This window comes from Pristis pectinata, chromosome 22 (assembly GCF_009764475.1).
Source record: "Pristis pectinata isolate sPriPec2 chromosome 22, sPriPec2.1.pri, whole genome shotgun sequence".
NCBI lineage: Eukaryota > Metazoa > Chordata > Chondrichthyes > Rhinopristiformes > Pristidae > Pristis > Pristis pectinata.
Window position 1 is genome coordinate 14,000,140 of NC_067426.1, and position 17,591 is coordinate 14,017,730.

At 43.1% G+C, this 17,591-nt stretch overlaps 1 protein-coding gene across 1 annotated transcript in view; it reads left to right on the plus strand.

Annotated features, from left to right (window-relative positions):
• The window catches only part of LOC127581615 (exostosin-1-like), a 215,688-nt gene that overhangs the window by 159,926 nt on the left and 38,171 nt on the right, over positions 1–17,591 (plus strand). The window contains exons 2-4 of the mRNA XM_052036128.1: positions 4,412–4,505; positions 8,695–8,802; positions 14,481–14,600. Coding sequence (XP_051892088.1) covers positions 4,412–4,505; positions 8,695–8,802; positions 14,481–14,600 — 322 coding nt within the window. The remainder of the gene's footprint in view (positions 1–4,411; positions 4,506–8,694; positions 8,803–14,480; positions 14,601–17,591) is intronic.

Genomic DNA, 17,591 nt, shown 5'->3' on the forward strand with positions numbered 1-17,591 from the left:
GGACTAAATGGATATTTTACATCAATCTTTGCTATAGAGGCTAGAAGTAACAATCCAAAAATAGCTGTAATTTGGGAATGAGAAGGCTTTAAAGGAAGTTTCTAGTGGAAGTGTTGGTATGTTTTTATTTTTTCAAAATTCTTTAAATTCAGGGAAGGTTTTGTTAATTTGAAAATAAACTGCAACTCCTTTATTGCAAAAAGGGATGCAGAATGCAGGAAGCCTTTTGAGTTGGCAAGATGTAATGAGTGATGAGCTATAGAGATCAGTGCTGGGGCCTCAACTTTTTACAAGTCAAGTGACTTGGTTGAAAGCACTGAGTTTAGCACCAAAGTTTGGTTTGGTTACTAAATTTGCTGATGACACAGGATTGAAAGTAAGTTGGAAGATAACTAGGAAGGTAGTTATGAGAATGACATAGAGGCTAGATGACTGCTTGAGTGGGCAGAAATCTGGTGTGTGAAGTATCATGTGGAAATGTGCATTTTGGCAGGAAATGTCTATTTTGGCAGGAAAATTTTTAAAAAAAAGCAGATTATGTAAATGCTGAGAGATTACAGTGCTCTGGGATACAGAGGGATCTGGTGACCTAGTGCATGATTGACAAAGGGCTAGAATGGAGCTATAGCAAGTAATTGGGGAAGCTAACAGGATGTTATCATCCATTGGCAGGGAAATTGAATACAAAAATAGAGAGGTCGTGCTTCAGTTACATAGGGCATTGGTGAGACCACAACTGGAGTAATGTGTACAGTGTTGGTCTCTTCATTTAGAGAAGGGTGTCAATGTATTGAAAGCAGTTCAGGGAAGGTTTACTGGATTAATACCCAGACTAGGCGAACTGCCTTGTGAAGGAAGGTTGCTCAAGCTAGGCTTGTATCCAGTGAGGTTTATGGTGAGGTTTATGTTGTTTCCAGTTTTTAAAAAAACTCTAATCAAATTCTCCTTGCCCAGCTGAAAACTCAGCTCTGATTCTCTGATGGATTATTAGTCTAACAACATAGATCCCAAAATCAATTACTAAGCTCGAAGTTTTGTTCCTTACTTAGTGAGACTTGGGCACCACAGGGGAAAAGACCTGGTGTGTACTGCTCACTGTGTGCACTCGATTATAGTTTGGAATAAATTCATTTGTTAATGGCCTTACACCCCAGACATCTAAACCTAATAAATGTTTATAAAAGATTAATGCTTGTGACACTTAATAAAATCATGCTGTAGCCCCAGTGGTGTGTTGGCTGTGGAAAATGCAGGATAATTTAATTTTCTTAGTCCATCTCAGACCAAGTAAAGTTAGCTTCATTTGTCAACACTCTGAATGCAAATATCAGGATAGAAATTAAAAGTGGCACTGTTTCCACTTAAGTATTTAACGCCCTCTGTGGAATCTTCATCACAGAGACCATCGGTCATTGAGTACATCTTGTGCATAGGAAGAAAAAGTGACAACCACAACCCATGACTGAGCTTAAAAAGACAGAAGCAAATATGAGTTTTGAGATTACAGACACAAAAACTGACATTCATTTGTCATTTCTAATCAGAAATATAATATGCTACTGCTGTATTTGCTTTGGAGAACCCCAAAGTGGTACAAGGAACATGGCGTGATAGGTTAAGTATTCATGCACATTCAGATGTTTGTTCATATGGTGTTCAGTCTTAGAAATTGTGAGGATATTCCTCAGCTCTGCTTGTCTTTGTGGAACATGACTCCAGTTAGACTTAAACCAAGGTGGACAGAGCAATAGACTAGTCCTGTTGTCAAAGACTGAGTTCCAATGTCTGCTTTGCTACAAATAGAAACCATAGTAACTAGAATCAGTGGGGGTGTATCGTATCCATACCTAAATAAAGTATAGAAAAAATGCAGTACTTTTTTTTGAGGGGGGTGGCAAATTTTAACGCATCTAAAAATTGACAAGACTGGGTGCAGTGCTAGTTTCTTGCTGATTTTACTCTCTCTTGAAGTTAAACAAGGTGATATCAGGCAAGGTATAAAACCAGCAATCCATCTGATTCTGTGGGATTCCTGAATATGACAGAAGCATTTAAGAGGCCCTTAGATAGGCACATCAATGTGTACAGAATGGAGAGATATGAACATTGTGTAGGCAGAAGGGATTTGTTTAGTTAGGCATTTAATGACTAATTAGTTTGACACAACATTGTGGGCTGAAGTGCCTGTTGCTGTGCTGTGCCATTCTATGTTCACAAATACCTGTTCCCATTGCACTGGCCTCATGCAGCATTGCCCATAGAGTTTGAGAAACTCTTTAGAAAAATATATTAACATTTACTAGAACTTGTGATGTAGCGCCAGCTAATTCCCTTGGTAAGAGGCCCTGCGCATTTTGAGTGTGGGATCTCAGGGCCATGGGGAAAGACACAGACCAGACACAATGGCTGAATTGTGCCTCCTGTGATGTAAGAGTCCATTGCCAAGAAGTTCACCTTCGGTTGGTAGTTGGTTGATTGTTTTCATCAATAGAGACTTCCTCGGTTTTAATGCAGTCTTGCCAGATCTAATCCACTCTCCCCTCACTCCATACCCTTTAAAGTCACACCTATCTAAATTGCACTTTTCCTCTCCATCCTGAAATATCAGTGGAACCAACTTTTGGAACCAGGATAGAATAGGCAGCTATTACTACATTTAACGATACCTATCGGGGATGTGTTTCTATGCGTGTGATTTTATTCTGTCTAGACCTCACGACAAGTAGCCAAGTAAAGGGTCTGCCTGCAGAAGGCAGACTGATCTAGTAATCGATTTTGGGAGAACAAATGGAGGGCAGATGGTTTGTTATTGAAACATTTAGCTGTTTGTGCATTTGTGAAACCACAAATGAGATGGAAGTCATTGTGTTTTAACAATGCCACATTCGATATGCTTCATTATGGCTTTGAACAAAAACTCTGTTCTTAAATGCTGAATCTCCTGTCTTCGTGCCATAATTGGTTAATTTCCTATTATAGGACTGAGTTCTGTGGTCTCCATCACCCAGTTTGCTTTCATCACTGACAGAACACTAAGAATTATGAAAAGCTTTGTTGTATTGGTCTTAAAAAGCAGTTTAAAGGTACCGGTGGGAGTAATGTACTTTGATGTATTTATCTTGCCACAATTTTATGTCTTGCAATAAATTGGAGTTAGTATCTTTAGCCTGAATTATTTGGGCTGTCAATGTGCTGTTCTGCCATTTACAGAAGAGATTGGATCTGGAATTTCATCAGGGTCATGGTTAAATTAGCAGCATAGCCTCTCTGCCAGTTCCTCTGCATTTGGGTTGATGTAATTTTACCTGGCAGCACTGAAATGGCAGCACAGATGCTTTGATGAATCAGGTGCTAACTTTATTAGCCCATACATGGCAGGTACTGCCTCTTTAATAAAACCTCGAAATAAGTTTTGAATTAGTAATTAGCAATTTGGAATTGATGGATGCATGACCAATGGTACCAGATGGTGAGTAGCTTCAGCCAGCAGTTTTTTTTAAACTGGTGTTTTCAGACCTTTATAGAAAGTTGAAAAGCAGTCTTGTAAGTGATTTTAATGGGATGAAGAGGAACCATAATTCCACTCCTGGCTGGCCCCTTCCTACCACCTGAGCATCCACACCCCTTCCCTCACTTTTAGCTGCTTCACCATTTTGTATCTTTGCCCCAGCCTCCCCTCTTGCCCCCACCCGAGCACTCGGCAGGACTGCCCGAATACAACTGTCTGATTATGGAGCCCCTCCAATCAATGAGTCACTTGAACCCTTTGTATTTAAGGAGTTTAAAACTCAAATCACGTTATGTATTTATCTATCAACTTTATGTGGCTAAACATAACAAGGCAGTTCACAAGGCATTATGCAATAAAATTTGACACCAAATATTATTATGGCTGAGAAAAAGCTGGACCAAAAAGAGAAGTTTTTAGGACCATCTTTTAGAAATGAGAGAAGGGTTCAGGGAGGGATGTATGTGGTTTAACCTGACAAAAATTGTTGAATTTACAAAATACATGTCATGTCCTTGGAAATCCTTTCACAGCCATTTTCGAAGTATGAAAACTATTGTCTGATGAAGAGTCTTCCACCTGAAATGTTAACTCTGTTTCTCTGCCCTGCTACGCATTTCCACCTTTTTCTGTTTTTCACTGTTGTAAGGGTTGAGAGCTGTCAAGAAAGGAAAGAGAAGCAATGATGTTTAGAGTGTTGATCCCAGATTTTATGGGCTTGGCAGCTGAAACATAGCCACCCAAACTGGGACCATTGGGGGAAAATGCGAGATATCAGAAATGGAAGGGTGCAGAGTTCTCAAAGGATCAGGGCAGTAGCACGAGTTTAACCTTGTTTAATTAAGTGTGTCTCATGCAAATGAAAGTTAAGAGCCTAACTAGCTTTGCTTTGTTTTTTTTCAGGTATGACTATCAGGAATTGCTGCATAATTCCACCTTCTGCCTTGTTCCAAGAGGGAGAAGACTGGGTTCTTTCCGATTTCTGGAATCTCTTCAGGTAACACAATGCCCTCAATCTATGCACTGTGTGTGAACCATGTATGAAACATACTGCAAGTCTATCGACATCTTTTTTGGGTAGAGATATTGGAGCATGGTATTTGAAATAATAATTTAATATCTTTGGTCTTGAGTTCACTTATTCTCTAACCCATTCATTCAACTTCTTCCCAGAGGATTATCAACTGCCACATTACCTGAGCTGTCTTTCCTTATTGTTTTGCAGTCAGCTATTCCAATTTACCCCCACCCTGCCCCCCTGACCCACCAGTATCCCTCCCCACGATCCATTAGGAACTTCCCCAGTGTAATCTAAACATTGCCTTGCAACATCTTCTCAACCTGCCTGAGTGTGAGCTCATGATCATTCGCAGCTTTTTTTAATTTACCAGACCAATGGCGTAATCACTGCATTTACTGGACTGCCTCCTTAAATTGCTTTTCATATACATCACAATGTTACAAGCTTTTGTGAATGAAAATAGGGACAGGAGGAGTAGGCCATTCAGCCCTTTGAGCACAATTACATCGTAAGTGATTTGTTCATTAATTCTATTTACCCGTCTTAGTTCCACATCCTATCAGTTTCTTAATGTAAGAACATCAGCCAATCTCAGTTCTGAAAGCCCCTTTTTCCCCCTCAGCAGCCATGTCCTTCTGGAGGAGAGACTTCCAGACTTCTATAATCCCTGGAAAGATTTTGAAAAATCCTACAGTGTTATGTGGTGCAACCTTTAAAGAAACCCTGTTTCTTTTTCTATAGATAATTGTTTGCTACATCAGATAAACAAATAAAACTACAAAGGGAAAGCACTTCAATGGCTGGAGTCATACCTTGCACAAAGGAAGCTGGCTGCAGTTGTCGTCAGTCAACCCAGCCCCTGGAAGTCACTGCAGAAATTTCTCAGGGCAGTGTCCTTGGCCCAATCATTTTTGCTGCTTCATCAATAACCTTCCTTCTGTCATAAGGTCAGAAGTGGGGATTCTTGCTGATGATTGCACAATGTTCAATTCATAACTCCTTAGCAAATATAGCAGCCCATGCTTATGTGCAGTGAGACCAAGACAACATTCAGGCATGGACTGATATGTGTCAAGTAACATTTATATCACAGAAGTGCTGAGAGAGAATCCAATCACCTACTCTTAACATTCAATGGCATTATCAACATAGCCTCTGCCATTAGTATTTTGAGGGTCTTATTTACCAGAAACTTAACTGGATTAGCTACATAAATACTGTGGCTATAAGAGCAGGTCAGAGGCTGGGTAACCTGTGCAATGTCTACAAATTCAGCTCCTTGACACCCTTCCACCATCTAATCTACAATGCACAAGTCAGGAGCGCACAAGTCCGAAGCACACAAGTCCGACCTTTCTGCCAATGGTAATCTCTTCCCCTTAATTACTCCTTCAATTCTCAGCAGCTCTGTCAAATCTCCCCCTTAACTCTCAAGTCACCCCAGTTTGTTGGCGCAACTGAAGTCGTGCATTTTTGGCACCATTATAGTAAATCTTCTAAACACAGTCTTTGAACCTTGGCATCTTTTTAATACTGCCCTGCATTAGCTACTACTCAGCTGGGTCTAATCAGTGATTCCAAAGGATGTAGCACAACATTCTTGCTTTGAAGTGCAAAGCAAACCCATACTTGATGCTGAAGCTCCATTGTTTTTGTACCTTCCTGCTATGCTTCCTCAGTGAGCCACAGTGATACAAATGTCATGGTTTTGAAGCTTGCTATTGATCCAACATTTGATAGAGATTTCTGGCAAGGAAATGAAAATTGTCGTTGACTGGATTTTGTTTTTATGACTGTGGAAATACCAAGTTAGAAAGGTCAAATAGAAGAAAGGAGCATCAATATTCACAACACGTCCACTGCTGAGAGAAGAAGTGGAACTTCTAACGTCCTGGCTAACATTCTTCTTCAACCAACACAACCAAAGAAAAACAGGCCATTCATCACAAGATTATTTCTGCGACCTTAAGGCACACAAAATAGTCCCTGGATTCACCAGCCTGACTGGAGAATGACATTCATTTCTGTTAAACACTGCATATGTACATCTTTCACTCTTTAGCTCCTGATTTAAGATATCTTTATCTTTATTAGTCACATGTACATTGAAACACAGTGAAATGAATGTTTTTGCGTAGAGTGTTCTGGGGGCAGCCCGCAGGTGTCGCCACGCTTCTGGTGCCAACATAGCATGCCCACAACTCCTAACCTGTACGTCTTTGGAATGTGGGAGGAGACTGGAGCACCCGGAGCAAACCCACGTAGACATGGGGAGAATGTACAAACTCCTTACAGACAGTGGCCGGAATTGAACCCAGGTCGCTGGTGCTGTAAAGTGTTACGCTAACCACTACACTACCGTGCCTGCCCGGTAGGCTTCCTTAGACTCCAGAGTTGTCGAATGCCTCCCCTCCCATTGCCAACCCCTTGATGTTTCCTCCTTCATATTCTGCAAGCTTTTTATAACCTGATGTAGCTATGCGTAATCTCCTGTTTTACCTTTTCTCTGGTTACTCTTTGCAGCCTTGGTTCTGGCCCACACTGAAAGCCTAACCATTGATTTAAGCATCTCAGAAGACCAAAAAAGCATTTATCTATCAATTTCATGTCACTTTCAAGATGTCTCGGAAAGTATTTAATACCCTTTGAAGTGCCTCTATATTTGTAATCGTTGTTACACTGTCAGAAATATTGTTTGGGATTGAAAATTAAAAAGCTGAAGATACTGGAAATATGAAATAAAATGCTTGGCACTTCGCTGCTCTGGGGGACAGGTAGCACAACGCTCCTGATAAAGCTGGAAGCTGATTGCTTCCCATGACTTAGCAGGGTTAGGTTTGCCAATCCCCCAGAACTGGTAACAACAGGAGAAGGAATCTCCAAGGCTGTGCTTCAAGCAAATTTGGGTAAAATATTCATGAACATTAATTTAAAAAAATAGTAATCTTAAAATTTTCTTTGTAACCTTTTGTTTAGCAATTAATTACACAAATCTTGGAGATGGATAGGTTAGTTGCCTGTCAAAAAGTATCTATTTAGGCAACTAACCATTAAGCAATTGCTAGCCATTTGATGCGTTTGTGGGGAACTGTGGTTAGAATACGTTGGATGGCCAATGATGAGTGTGTGGATCGAGATGTTTTAGAGGTCATGTGATGTTATGACCTTTCAATCCCCACCCCAAGCCCAAAAAGCTGTTTAACCAGAAGCTGTTTGGTGGATGCCCTATGTTCCCTCTCTCCCTTCTGTTCACCTGTTGCAACAAGCTAGCATTTTGGCTTCAGCTCCCTTAACAGAGTTTTCCCATGATAACTTGACGTGAAAATGTGGAGGGGAATAGAGAGAACGAATAACCAAGGAGACAAGTTGTGAAGCTACACTGAGGTACGAGTCCCTGGTGAATATTAGGTTTCTCACACCTCTCCAAAAGAACAACTTTCTTTTCCCATTCTCACCATTCTGTTAAATCTGATGCTGAAGTCTTCTTTTGAAAAGGAAACATAGACTTTGAGACAGCTTCCTGATCCTACAACAGTGTCATTTGGTAAATGCACTGACCACCATTAAAGAGACCATAAGGGAACAGTTAAAAATAATCAGAGTTTCTATTCCTGATCCATTAAGTTCTGTAGCCGCTTTTGGAGACTGATTCGTAGGTAAAGGTTCAATGCATGTGACATTGATTGCAATGAGCATAAAGTTGCAGAATCTCTGGTTGATAATCACTGTCTACACACTCACATATTCTTTTGATACATTGGTTTGGAGTTTCTCTCAGTAATGCATCATCAAATTTTAGTAGAGGAAAGGCTGTTGTTATGTGGTGTATAGTTTAATCAGGATTGCCTCAGTCATGTCCTGTGGAACTCTTCATAAGCCATTTGTGTATCAAGTGGCTGCAATGACCATGTTCCATTTGGATCCAATTAAAATATTTCCATGGTTTCTGCTGCAGGTCGAAACCAAGTAGCTCCACTACTCAATCAAAAGTCACACAGTTATTCAGGACGGTCGTTTCTGAAATACCAAAGAACAATCTTTGTTTGTGTGATTTTATCCAAGCACAAGTAAGGACCTGAAAACACTACAAGTTCTTGATATTGACTGAAAGACCATGTACTTGACCATGGCCAGTTATACTTGATTTTTCTTTGCTTCCTCCTAGGCTGCTTGCATTCCAGTTTTGCTCAGTAATGGGTGGGAGCTGCCGTTCTCTGATGTTATCGACTGGAGTAAGGCTGTTGTGGTGGGCGATGAGAGGCTTCTACTGCAGGTGAGTCAGGAGTGGACTGGATCTCGCCAACCTCAGTAGTTGAGCTGTAATGTGCAGAGAATGCTTGCATTTGTGCTCATCAGCCGAGCTCCAAGCCATCGTTGATGTGTCAATGAGCCTTACACTGAATGTCCATGGTATCCCAAGATCCTCTACCAAGTGTAGAGGATCTAGATGTTCCTTATCCTTTCACAAGGACCACTAATATGGTCCCTGTGAAAGGATAAGGGAAGCATTACCAGCATCCTATCTCAGGCCAACATCGCCAGCATTGAGGCCATAATATACTCACTCATTCAGCTACGTTGGGCAGTTCACGTTGTTCACATGCCTGACACCAAACTTCTGAAACAGTCACTCTGTCATGGGACGAGTTTATGACAATGGACAGAGGATGTGCTCAAAGCCTCCTTGGAAAAAAATGCAGCATTCCCGACTCCTGGGAATCCCTAGACCACGACTATTTAAAGTGGGGTGGAACAGTGGCACAGCTAGTTGACCTCCAGTGATCTGGGTTCAATCCTGACCTCTGGTGACAACGAGGGTTTCCTCTGGTGCTCTGGTTTCCTACCACATCCCAAGCAAGAGGGGGTTGGTAGGTTAATCAGTTACTGGAAATTGCTCCAAGTGTGTGAGTTGCAGGTTATGAGGGGAGTTAATGGGAATGTGGGGAGAATAGTTTACAGGGAAAATTAGCAGGGGATTAGGATCGTTCTGTGAGCTGGCATGGACTTTTCTGTCTTACAGAAATAGGATGGTATTGGGGTCTTTCAAGTCCATGCATCAAGAGCACACAAAAACCTGAGCTTAAATAGTGGAAGGAGCACACCACCTCACCAACTACCCACTCACCTGCCCCAACAGACACCTCCTCACCTATCCGTGGGTGATTAAGCAGGTCCCAGATCGACTTCATCAGTCACCATGGAAAGCACAGAACCAGAGTGAAAGCAAGTCATCCTTGATTCCTAGGGAATGCCTAGGAAGGACATACCAGTTCTTCTCATTTGGACATGGTTCTGAACTCTAATTCAACCAAATCCTTATCCACTAACTCAGCAGTGACCTTGAATGAATGCCTTCTATTGTTGTTGGTTCAAAACTGGTCTGGCTGCTTCGGTCATCTGTATCCCTTCACTGACGAGTAATTCTTAACGTTTTCTATCACTTCCTTGCATTTCTTGTTCCAAGTAACTTTTTTTTAAAAACATAGTGTGAAAAGATATATCAACTTCCAAATACAGGAAAAAAGGAAAAATATGACTTAACCCAGCATCCATACCTATTTTAGTTGGGCTCATTTGCAATTTTTATGTGTCTCAATCTCTGCAGAAATATATTTAGTTAGCCAGTGACTCCCTTTCTTTCTTAGTCCAATAGTTGTGCCTGGTAAATTATATCAATGACGTTATTCTTTGGGATCGAAAGGTTGCTGACTTCTGTTCTTTCATTTCACTCTTGCATTCTGTCCCCATATCCCCCTGAGGTTAATTTTTCATCTTTACAGAATGCGTTTCACGGTCTGAATATCTTCGACTCCCACTTTTTGTTCTAGCCAGCACCTCTTCCCTCAGTAACCAGAGGACACCTTCCCTGCACTGGTGAGTTAATAGAAGGTGGAGCACAGGGCTGAATCTTTCAATCAGCCTGCCGAGCATCAATTTCACAGTACACTACACACATTCTTTATTCAATCACACTCTGGTAGTTTGGACAATACCATCTTTGTGTCTTGTTGTTGCTTTCATCTGGTCAATATTGATGAATATAGCTCACTGCCTTCCCCTGCACTGATAGCTCTCTCTCCATCTTTGAGACCATTGACAGGAGTTATCTTCTTATGCCTACTCCTGTTGTACATTCTCCAAGTGTGAGCACAGCCTGTGTTTGATTATCGAAACTCAGGCCATCGTCCTCTCTCCCCTGACTGCACAGTTTTCGGCAGATGCTGTGTGACAATCAGGAGTAAAATCCTGATTTTACCCACTTCTAAGTACAGGGGAAATGAGCTCAGTTGCAGCATCATTAATACCTCGGATGTGAGTGATGAGACTGGATTTCTGACTCAAGCTCTTCACAGCCGAGGTTTAGAAATTAAGCTGGGATACTGTCTGTTCCTAAGGCCTTAATTTTTAGTCAGGATATGGCCTTTACAAAACATTTTTGTTTGATCAGGAGTGGGAGCAAGGCCCCTCCTCTACTGCCACGTTGAGGCCAGATGCAGGTTGGAGGAACAACACCTCATATTCTGCCTTGGGAGTCTCCAACCTGATGGCCTTAACATCGATTTCTCTAACTTCCAGTAACACCACTCCTTTGTCTGCGCCCCCTCCCGCTAACTTTTGTCTTCCCTTATTCCTGTGGCTCCCTTCCCCTGCCTTGATGACCTGCCCATCTCCTCTCCACCCTTCCCCCATCCTTTATTCCATGGTTCACTGCCCTCTCCTACATATTCCTCCTCCTTCAGCCCTTTTGCCTCTTCTATCACCTCTCAGCTTATTACATCTTCTCCCCTCCCCACCCACTACCTTGCCCCCTCACCTGAACTCACCTATCCCCTGCCTGCATATACTCCTCCCCCTCCCCCCCACCTTCTTATTCTGCCCTCTTCCTTTCCAGTCCTGATGAAGGGTCTCTGCTCAAAACGTCAACTGTTTATTTCCCTCCATGGATGCTGCTTGGCCTATTGAGTTCCTCCAGCACTTTTTGTGTATTGCGCCAGATCGAATAGGTTGTTGTGAGATGGAGTCAAGGGTGCTCGGGTCAAGAACAAAGTCACGGTTCAGGAAGTCTTTGCAGTGTTCTGTCCAGCGGCATTGACATGTTCAGTCTCATTGTCCTTGATAAATTCACCTCTGGTCTTGCCTCACAATGAGATGGGGCCTTGTGTATGTGGACCCTAGGTGGCCTTGAAGAACCTGCCCACATCGTGGCTGTCAGCAAGCCGCCAACCCTCCTACATTCTTTCTACTCACCACTGTTCTGTAGGGCATGGGTTTTGTGTTGGACTGCCACTTTCAGGTGCATGGACAGCTTTCTTTTCCCTTGAAGAAAAACAGACCTTCCAATCCAGGAGCACCTTATGTTTATGGTTAATTAATTCCTTGATTTCTCGGTTACTGTCATCAACCCAGTTTTGGATCTTCTCAGTCTTTTCTCAGTCTACCTCGTTATGACCTTGCACCTTATTGTCTAGCTGCATTGCACTTTCTCTGTAACTGTTACACTTTATTCTGTATTGTTTTACCTTGTACTCAGTGCACTGTGTAATGAATTGATCGGTATGAACAGTATGCAAGATGAGTTTTTCACTGTACCTTGCTACAAATGACAATAATAAACCAATTCCAGGTGCTAATTATGGTGGAGTTCAGGGTAGCTCACAGGTTGTGTGCATTCTGTGGCTCCTGTTGCCAGGGAGTCACGTGGTTGTCATCCAGCAGTCATTGGTGCCCATCGTGACAAGCATCATGCAGACTGCTCTGAGATCCCTTGCTCAGATGACAATTACAGTCCAACAGGTGTCAGTGCTTGGACCAGGGATGTTACCACAAGGTCTTGTGCTTGTTCCTCTGATGAAACCGAGTTTTGGTTATGAAAAGACTGCACTCCAAGTGTCTCATCGGAAAAAGGATCCTGTTGGAATAAGTCTTCCTTACTTTTTCCTCTATTAATTAAGCCCTGCCAGAGGGTTGTGCCCTTTCCCACCAAGACATGGAAGTCACTCCAGAGGATTGGTTCTTCTCCCTCTGGGATGCAGACCAGGAATTTTTTAAGGTAGAGTCCTTCAGAGCCCCACCCAGAGCTTCTACATTGGGGTGCTTGTGCTGGTTTAACATTACAGTGAAGTTTTCACTGACTCCATGGGGGAGTCACTGAGATGATGGACTAGCTCATTCCTGATGGAGAAGCTCACTCTGTGAAGACTACATTACTCTTCTGGATTGTCCCTCCAGACTGCCTTTCTCCATCATCTGTCCAAAAGTACAAGAGGCGGATATGCCAGAAGATCTGAGAGATGCCTTAGTCGTGACCATCTTCAAGGAAGCAGACATGTATGACTGTGGCAATTCCAGAGAGGTCTCCCTGCGGTGTGCCACAGGGAGGATGGGTCTTACACTCAACATTCCTGGACATAGGTTCCCTACTAACCTGTCCTTGCTGTACAACACCACCCTCGGGCAGCATAGTCTCACAGCAAGATCTGGAAAATAAGGACCACTCCTAGTATAGCAGGAGTCACTGTTCGGTGAAGACAGATGTCAGTGATGAAATTCACCATCAGCAGCATAGCCTTTGGTCAATTGAGGAAAAGGATGTTTAAACCTCAGCACAAGACTCATGGCCTACAGGCAGCAGTTATCCCTTTTTCTGAGATGTGGACTACCTACAGCAGGCATCACAGGGCACTGGAAAGGTACCATCAACAGTCGCCTTGCAAAATCCTTCAAAAGGATAAGTGAACTAATGTCGGCATCCTTACCCAGGCCAACGTTCCCAGTATTGAGACCCTAGTTGCACTTACTCAGCTCTGCTGTGGAGGTCACATCGCTCACATGCCTGACTCAGAGTCCTGTCACTGGAAGGGATTACCAGTTGGTCAGAGGAAAACATTCCAGGATGTGCTCAAAGCTTCCTTGAAAACAATGCAGCATTCCCATCCATTCTTATGATTGCTCAAAGAGAAGATGCATTTGCGCTGTCATTGAGAACCTCGAATCCCTGCATTAAGAACAAAAAAGGGGCCCATCATAAACAGTGGAAGGAGCCCACCACCTCCAAATGACCTGCCTACCTAGCACCTCCTTCTCCACCTGAGGAAGTGTCAATAGTTCTCACGTTGGCTTTATCAGACAGTTCAGAACACACAAAACTGGAGTGGAAGCAAGTTGTCACCCTCAATCCTGAAGGACTGCCTAATAAGAATACCTAAGCAATCAGCTAATGCAGTCCAAACTTGGAAGTCGACCCCAAGACTTTTAGTCATGCAATTCATTACTACAAGCCATAACACTCCTCTCGTTAGTGGTATCAGGTGCAGCTCAGCGAGTTGTCCATTGCATCTGAGGAAGGTCATGGGTTCAAGTCCCAGTGTCAAGATGAACTGGTAATTAATGTTGTGCCTTATCAAGTGAGTGGTTCACTGCTTGCTGTAATCCAGATGAGGGAGGCTTTAAACCACAGGCTAAGTGGGACTTCATCTTGATAGAAGGCAGCCCTATGTTGCAAATGGAGCAGATATCATTGATTGCTACTTATTTTCATTTATTATTATTATTATTATTATTATTATTATTATTTAGGGTTGCCTTGCTTGAGATAAAATTAAAATAAATGCACCTTGAATTGTAATGTCCAGGCATTTCTCTGTTCATTTGTGTGTCAGTCCTGCTTATCTGGTCATAGGCTTTTTCACTTTTATTCCCCTCATTGACACATGCATTCTGTTTCAGGAGGGTTGCTGCAGCTTGGTATCTCATGTGCAGGTATCAAAGACCTCTTCTGTCCTGCCCTCCTGAGGCTCAGTGATCACGGAGCATCAAACAAATCACTAATGGTGCTGGTCTCTGGCCTCTGCTGGGGAAATACCAGCAAGCAGACAGCAAGAGGTGAATGGATTAACCGTCTGTCCCTGAGCTTGCAGGCAGGACTAACACTACTCCTTATCCGTCTTATAGGTTCCATCAACAGTCAGGTCCATCGATAATGACAAAATCCTGGCATTCCGACAACACACCCAGTTCTTGTGGGACGCCTATTTTTCTTCTGTAGAAAAGATTGTATCAACCACACTGGAGGTAAGTGAGGGGTCCTATGTATCTGATCTTTTTTTTATTCCTATCCTGACTGGCCCTTTGGAGGACATTTTCAGATTAATATTATCATTGACCTTAGTTCAGTTGGCCGGATAGGAACTGACCAACAGTGAGACTATTCCTACTCTCTGCTACGAGTTGCAACATCACAACACGCACGCACACACACCCCATCACGTTCCACCTCTCTCAAAGTATTCCTAAATGAAATGGCATTTTATGTAAAGAGCACCTGCTGCCTTATCCCTGTGAATAACCTGTTAATGTCTCAATATGTGACCCAGCACATTTCATTAAAATGGAGGGATTGAAGTTGATTAAAGTCCCAGACTGCTGTGTGTAGCTTAATTAACCTTCTAGCCCTAGCTCCAGTTTTGTAGATGCTGAGACTTTCATTACTGGCAGAACATTGGTCTCCTCTAATTGACAAAGTAGGGACAGGTGACAGTCTCAATTGTCACATTGACCTTTGTTAAGATGCTTGGGACATTTAGCCTGGTCTTTTTATTCCAGGGTTTTTCAAACATTTTAAGCAGAGCCTCATTTTTGATTCCTGACTTCCTTCCAGTAAACCTAACACATTTTAAATGTTAATAGTTACACAACGTTATATTACCTACACCTTTAAGTATACTGAGCCACAGTCTGAAAACCAATCTGAAAGTGTGAAGGGTATGCCCGTTTCTCAGCAGACAGTCTGACAACTGATGTTTTTGAAACTGATGCTCTGTCCTCCCCTTCCATTATTGAATGGTCCATAGACATTAGCACAGCAAGTGCAGAGAATCTGATTTCACACAATAAGATGAAACAAATGGTAGAAGAGTTTTGACTGCAGACATTGTCAAAGATGGATATTCTGACCAACTTTCAGCCAAGTCTGTCCTAAAGACTTTTTTTTAAATGGAGTCTTCAGAGTCTTCTCACTCTGAAGTTCAATCAGACCCTTCTGAGTGTCACTTGAAAGATGGGACAACCTGCTACTTCAGCTGTAAAAGCCAGGATCATCCAGTCATTCTGGGGAGCATTTCCTTTGAGAGAACTTTTCCTCCAGACTAGCTTAGAGACTGTGATGGCTGATTGGCTGTACAATAGTCCTGATTCTGTGGTTAGTGTCAGTCAGAAACAGGCACTGGACACTTGAACCAGTCACCCTCTCCTTTAATCCAGAGTTTTTTTTCCAAAATTGGCATCTCCAATGTTCCTCAATTCCACAGGCGACCAGGTGGCTTATTATCAAAAAGCTTGGTTACACAACAACACAAAGTAGGAGCAGCAGTAGGCCACTCAGCTCCGAGTCCGCCCCACCATTCAATATGATCACGGCTGATCTACCCAAGGCCTCAACTCCCTCTCTATGCCACTTCCCCACAGCTCTCAATCCCCAAATCTTCCAAAAATGTATCTACCTCTGTAGAAATACTTCTGATGAGCTAACTTCCACAGCTCCCTGGGGCAGAGAATTGCAGAGATTCGCCACTCTCTGCGAGAAGAAATATCTATGTACGCTGGTTTTAAACAACCGGCTCCTTGTTTTGGTGGTGCTGTGTATAGGTTTGCAGAGGGTGGCTGTGGAAATGGTGGTGGCAACTCAAAAAGGGAGGCTCCACTCAATAAATTAAAACCACAGGAATAAAGTGAGGCTAAATGGCCCAAGAAGCTTAACGACAGGTCAGTCTGACTTTTCTCTCTCCCCTCTCGGCTTCCTCTTCCTCCAGCCAAGCCCCTCTCTCTTCTGCTCTCCTTTCCTCTTCCTCTACCCCCTCCCCATCCCTGTCTCTACCCCCTCCCCTCCCTCCCTGCTTCTACCTCCTACTCTATCTTCCCCCTCATCACACTTCTACCTTCCCTCTCTTTCTTCTTTGACTACCACAATACGGTTAGCGTAACGCTTTACTGCACCAGCGACCCGGGTTCAATTCCAGCTGCTGTCTGTAAGGAGTTTTTACGTTCTCCCCGTGTCTGCGTGGGTTTCCTCCGGGTGCTCCGGTTTCCTCCCACATTCCAAAGACGTACGGGTTAGGAAGTTGTGGGCATGCTATGTTGGCGCCAGAAGCGCGGTGACACTTGCGGGCTGCCCCCAGGACACTACGCAAAAGATGCATTTCACTGTGTTTCAATGTACATGTGACTAATAAAGAAATCTTATCTTATAACACTCATCTGTTCTCCTTCCCTCCTATCTCTCCCTATCCCCACGTACCCCTCTCCCTCCATCCCACTCCCCCCCTTCCTTCCACTTGCTCCCTGCTTCCCCCTTTCCCAATCTCTCCCTACCTCTCCACTCCACCCACTCATTCTCACCCTTGCTCCTCCCTCTCTCTCCCCCACCCCCATCTGTCTCCCACCCACTCACTCACAGGTGCACCTACCTCCTCGCAATAGGCTTTGAAAACAAGGCTTATTACCCTTTGGTCTTGGATGTTGGCAAAACTTCAGAGACTGAACAATGGTAGATCAGTCTCAGACAAGTTTTACCTTCCTGCATCCCAGTCCAATGTCAATGTACAGGCAGCAGGAGCCTGGTGTGATGTGTCTGCAGTAAGAATCAGCCTTGAGGAGGGGTGGGGGTTGATAGTACCCAGCAGTGTCCAACCTCAAGGGTGAGGGGCTGAAGTGAGATGGAGCTGCACGCTGGTATTATTTCCCATAAAATTTTAATTCTGCAGCCAGAAGACTGCAAAGCTTATTAAAGAAATATGAGCAACCCATAAGATTTGACAGATCTGATTTCTCCACTGTTTATCTAGCTCTATCTTAAATCCATCTGTACTATTCACCTCATAGTCTGACCAGTCTGAGTAAGGAAGTTCTCCAGGATTTCTTTCAAAAATGTCTTTTTTTTAAGATCACATGGTATTGTGAGGTTCTGGTAACTGTATCTGGCTTGAAGTCCACAATAATGTACATATTTGCACAATATTGATAAGGAGAGGAGGGCTGAAGAGTGTAATGACAGAAGTATTGTGGTAC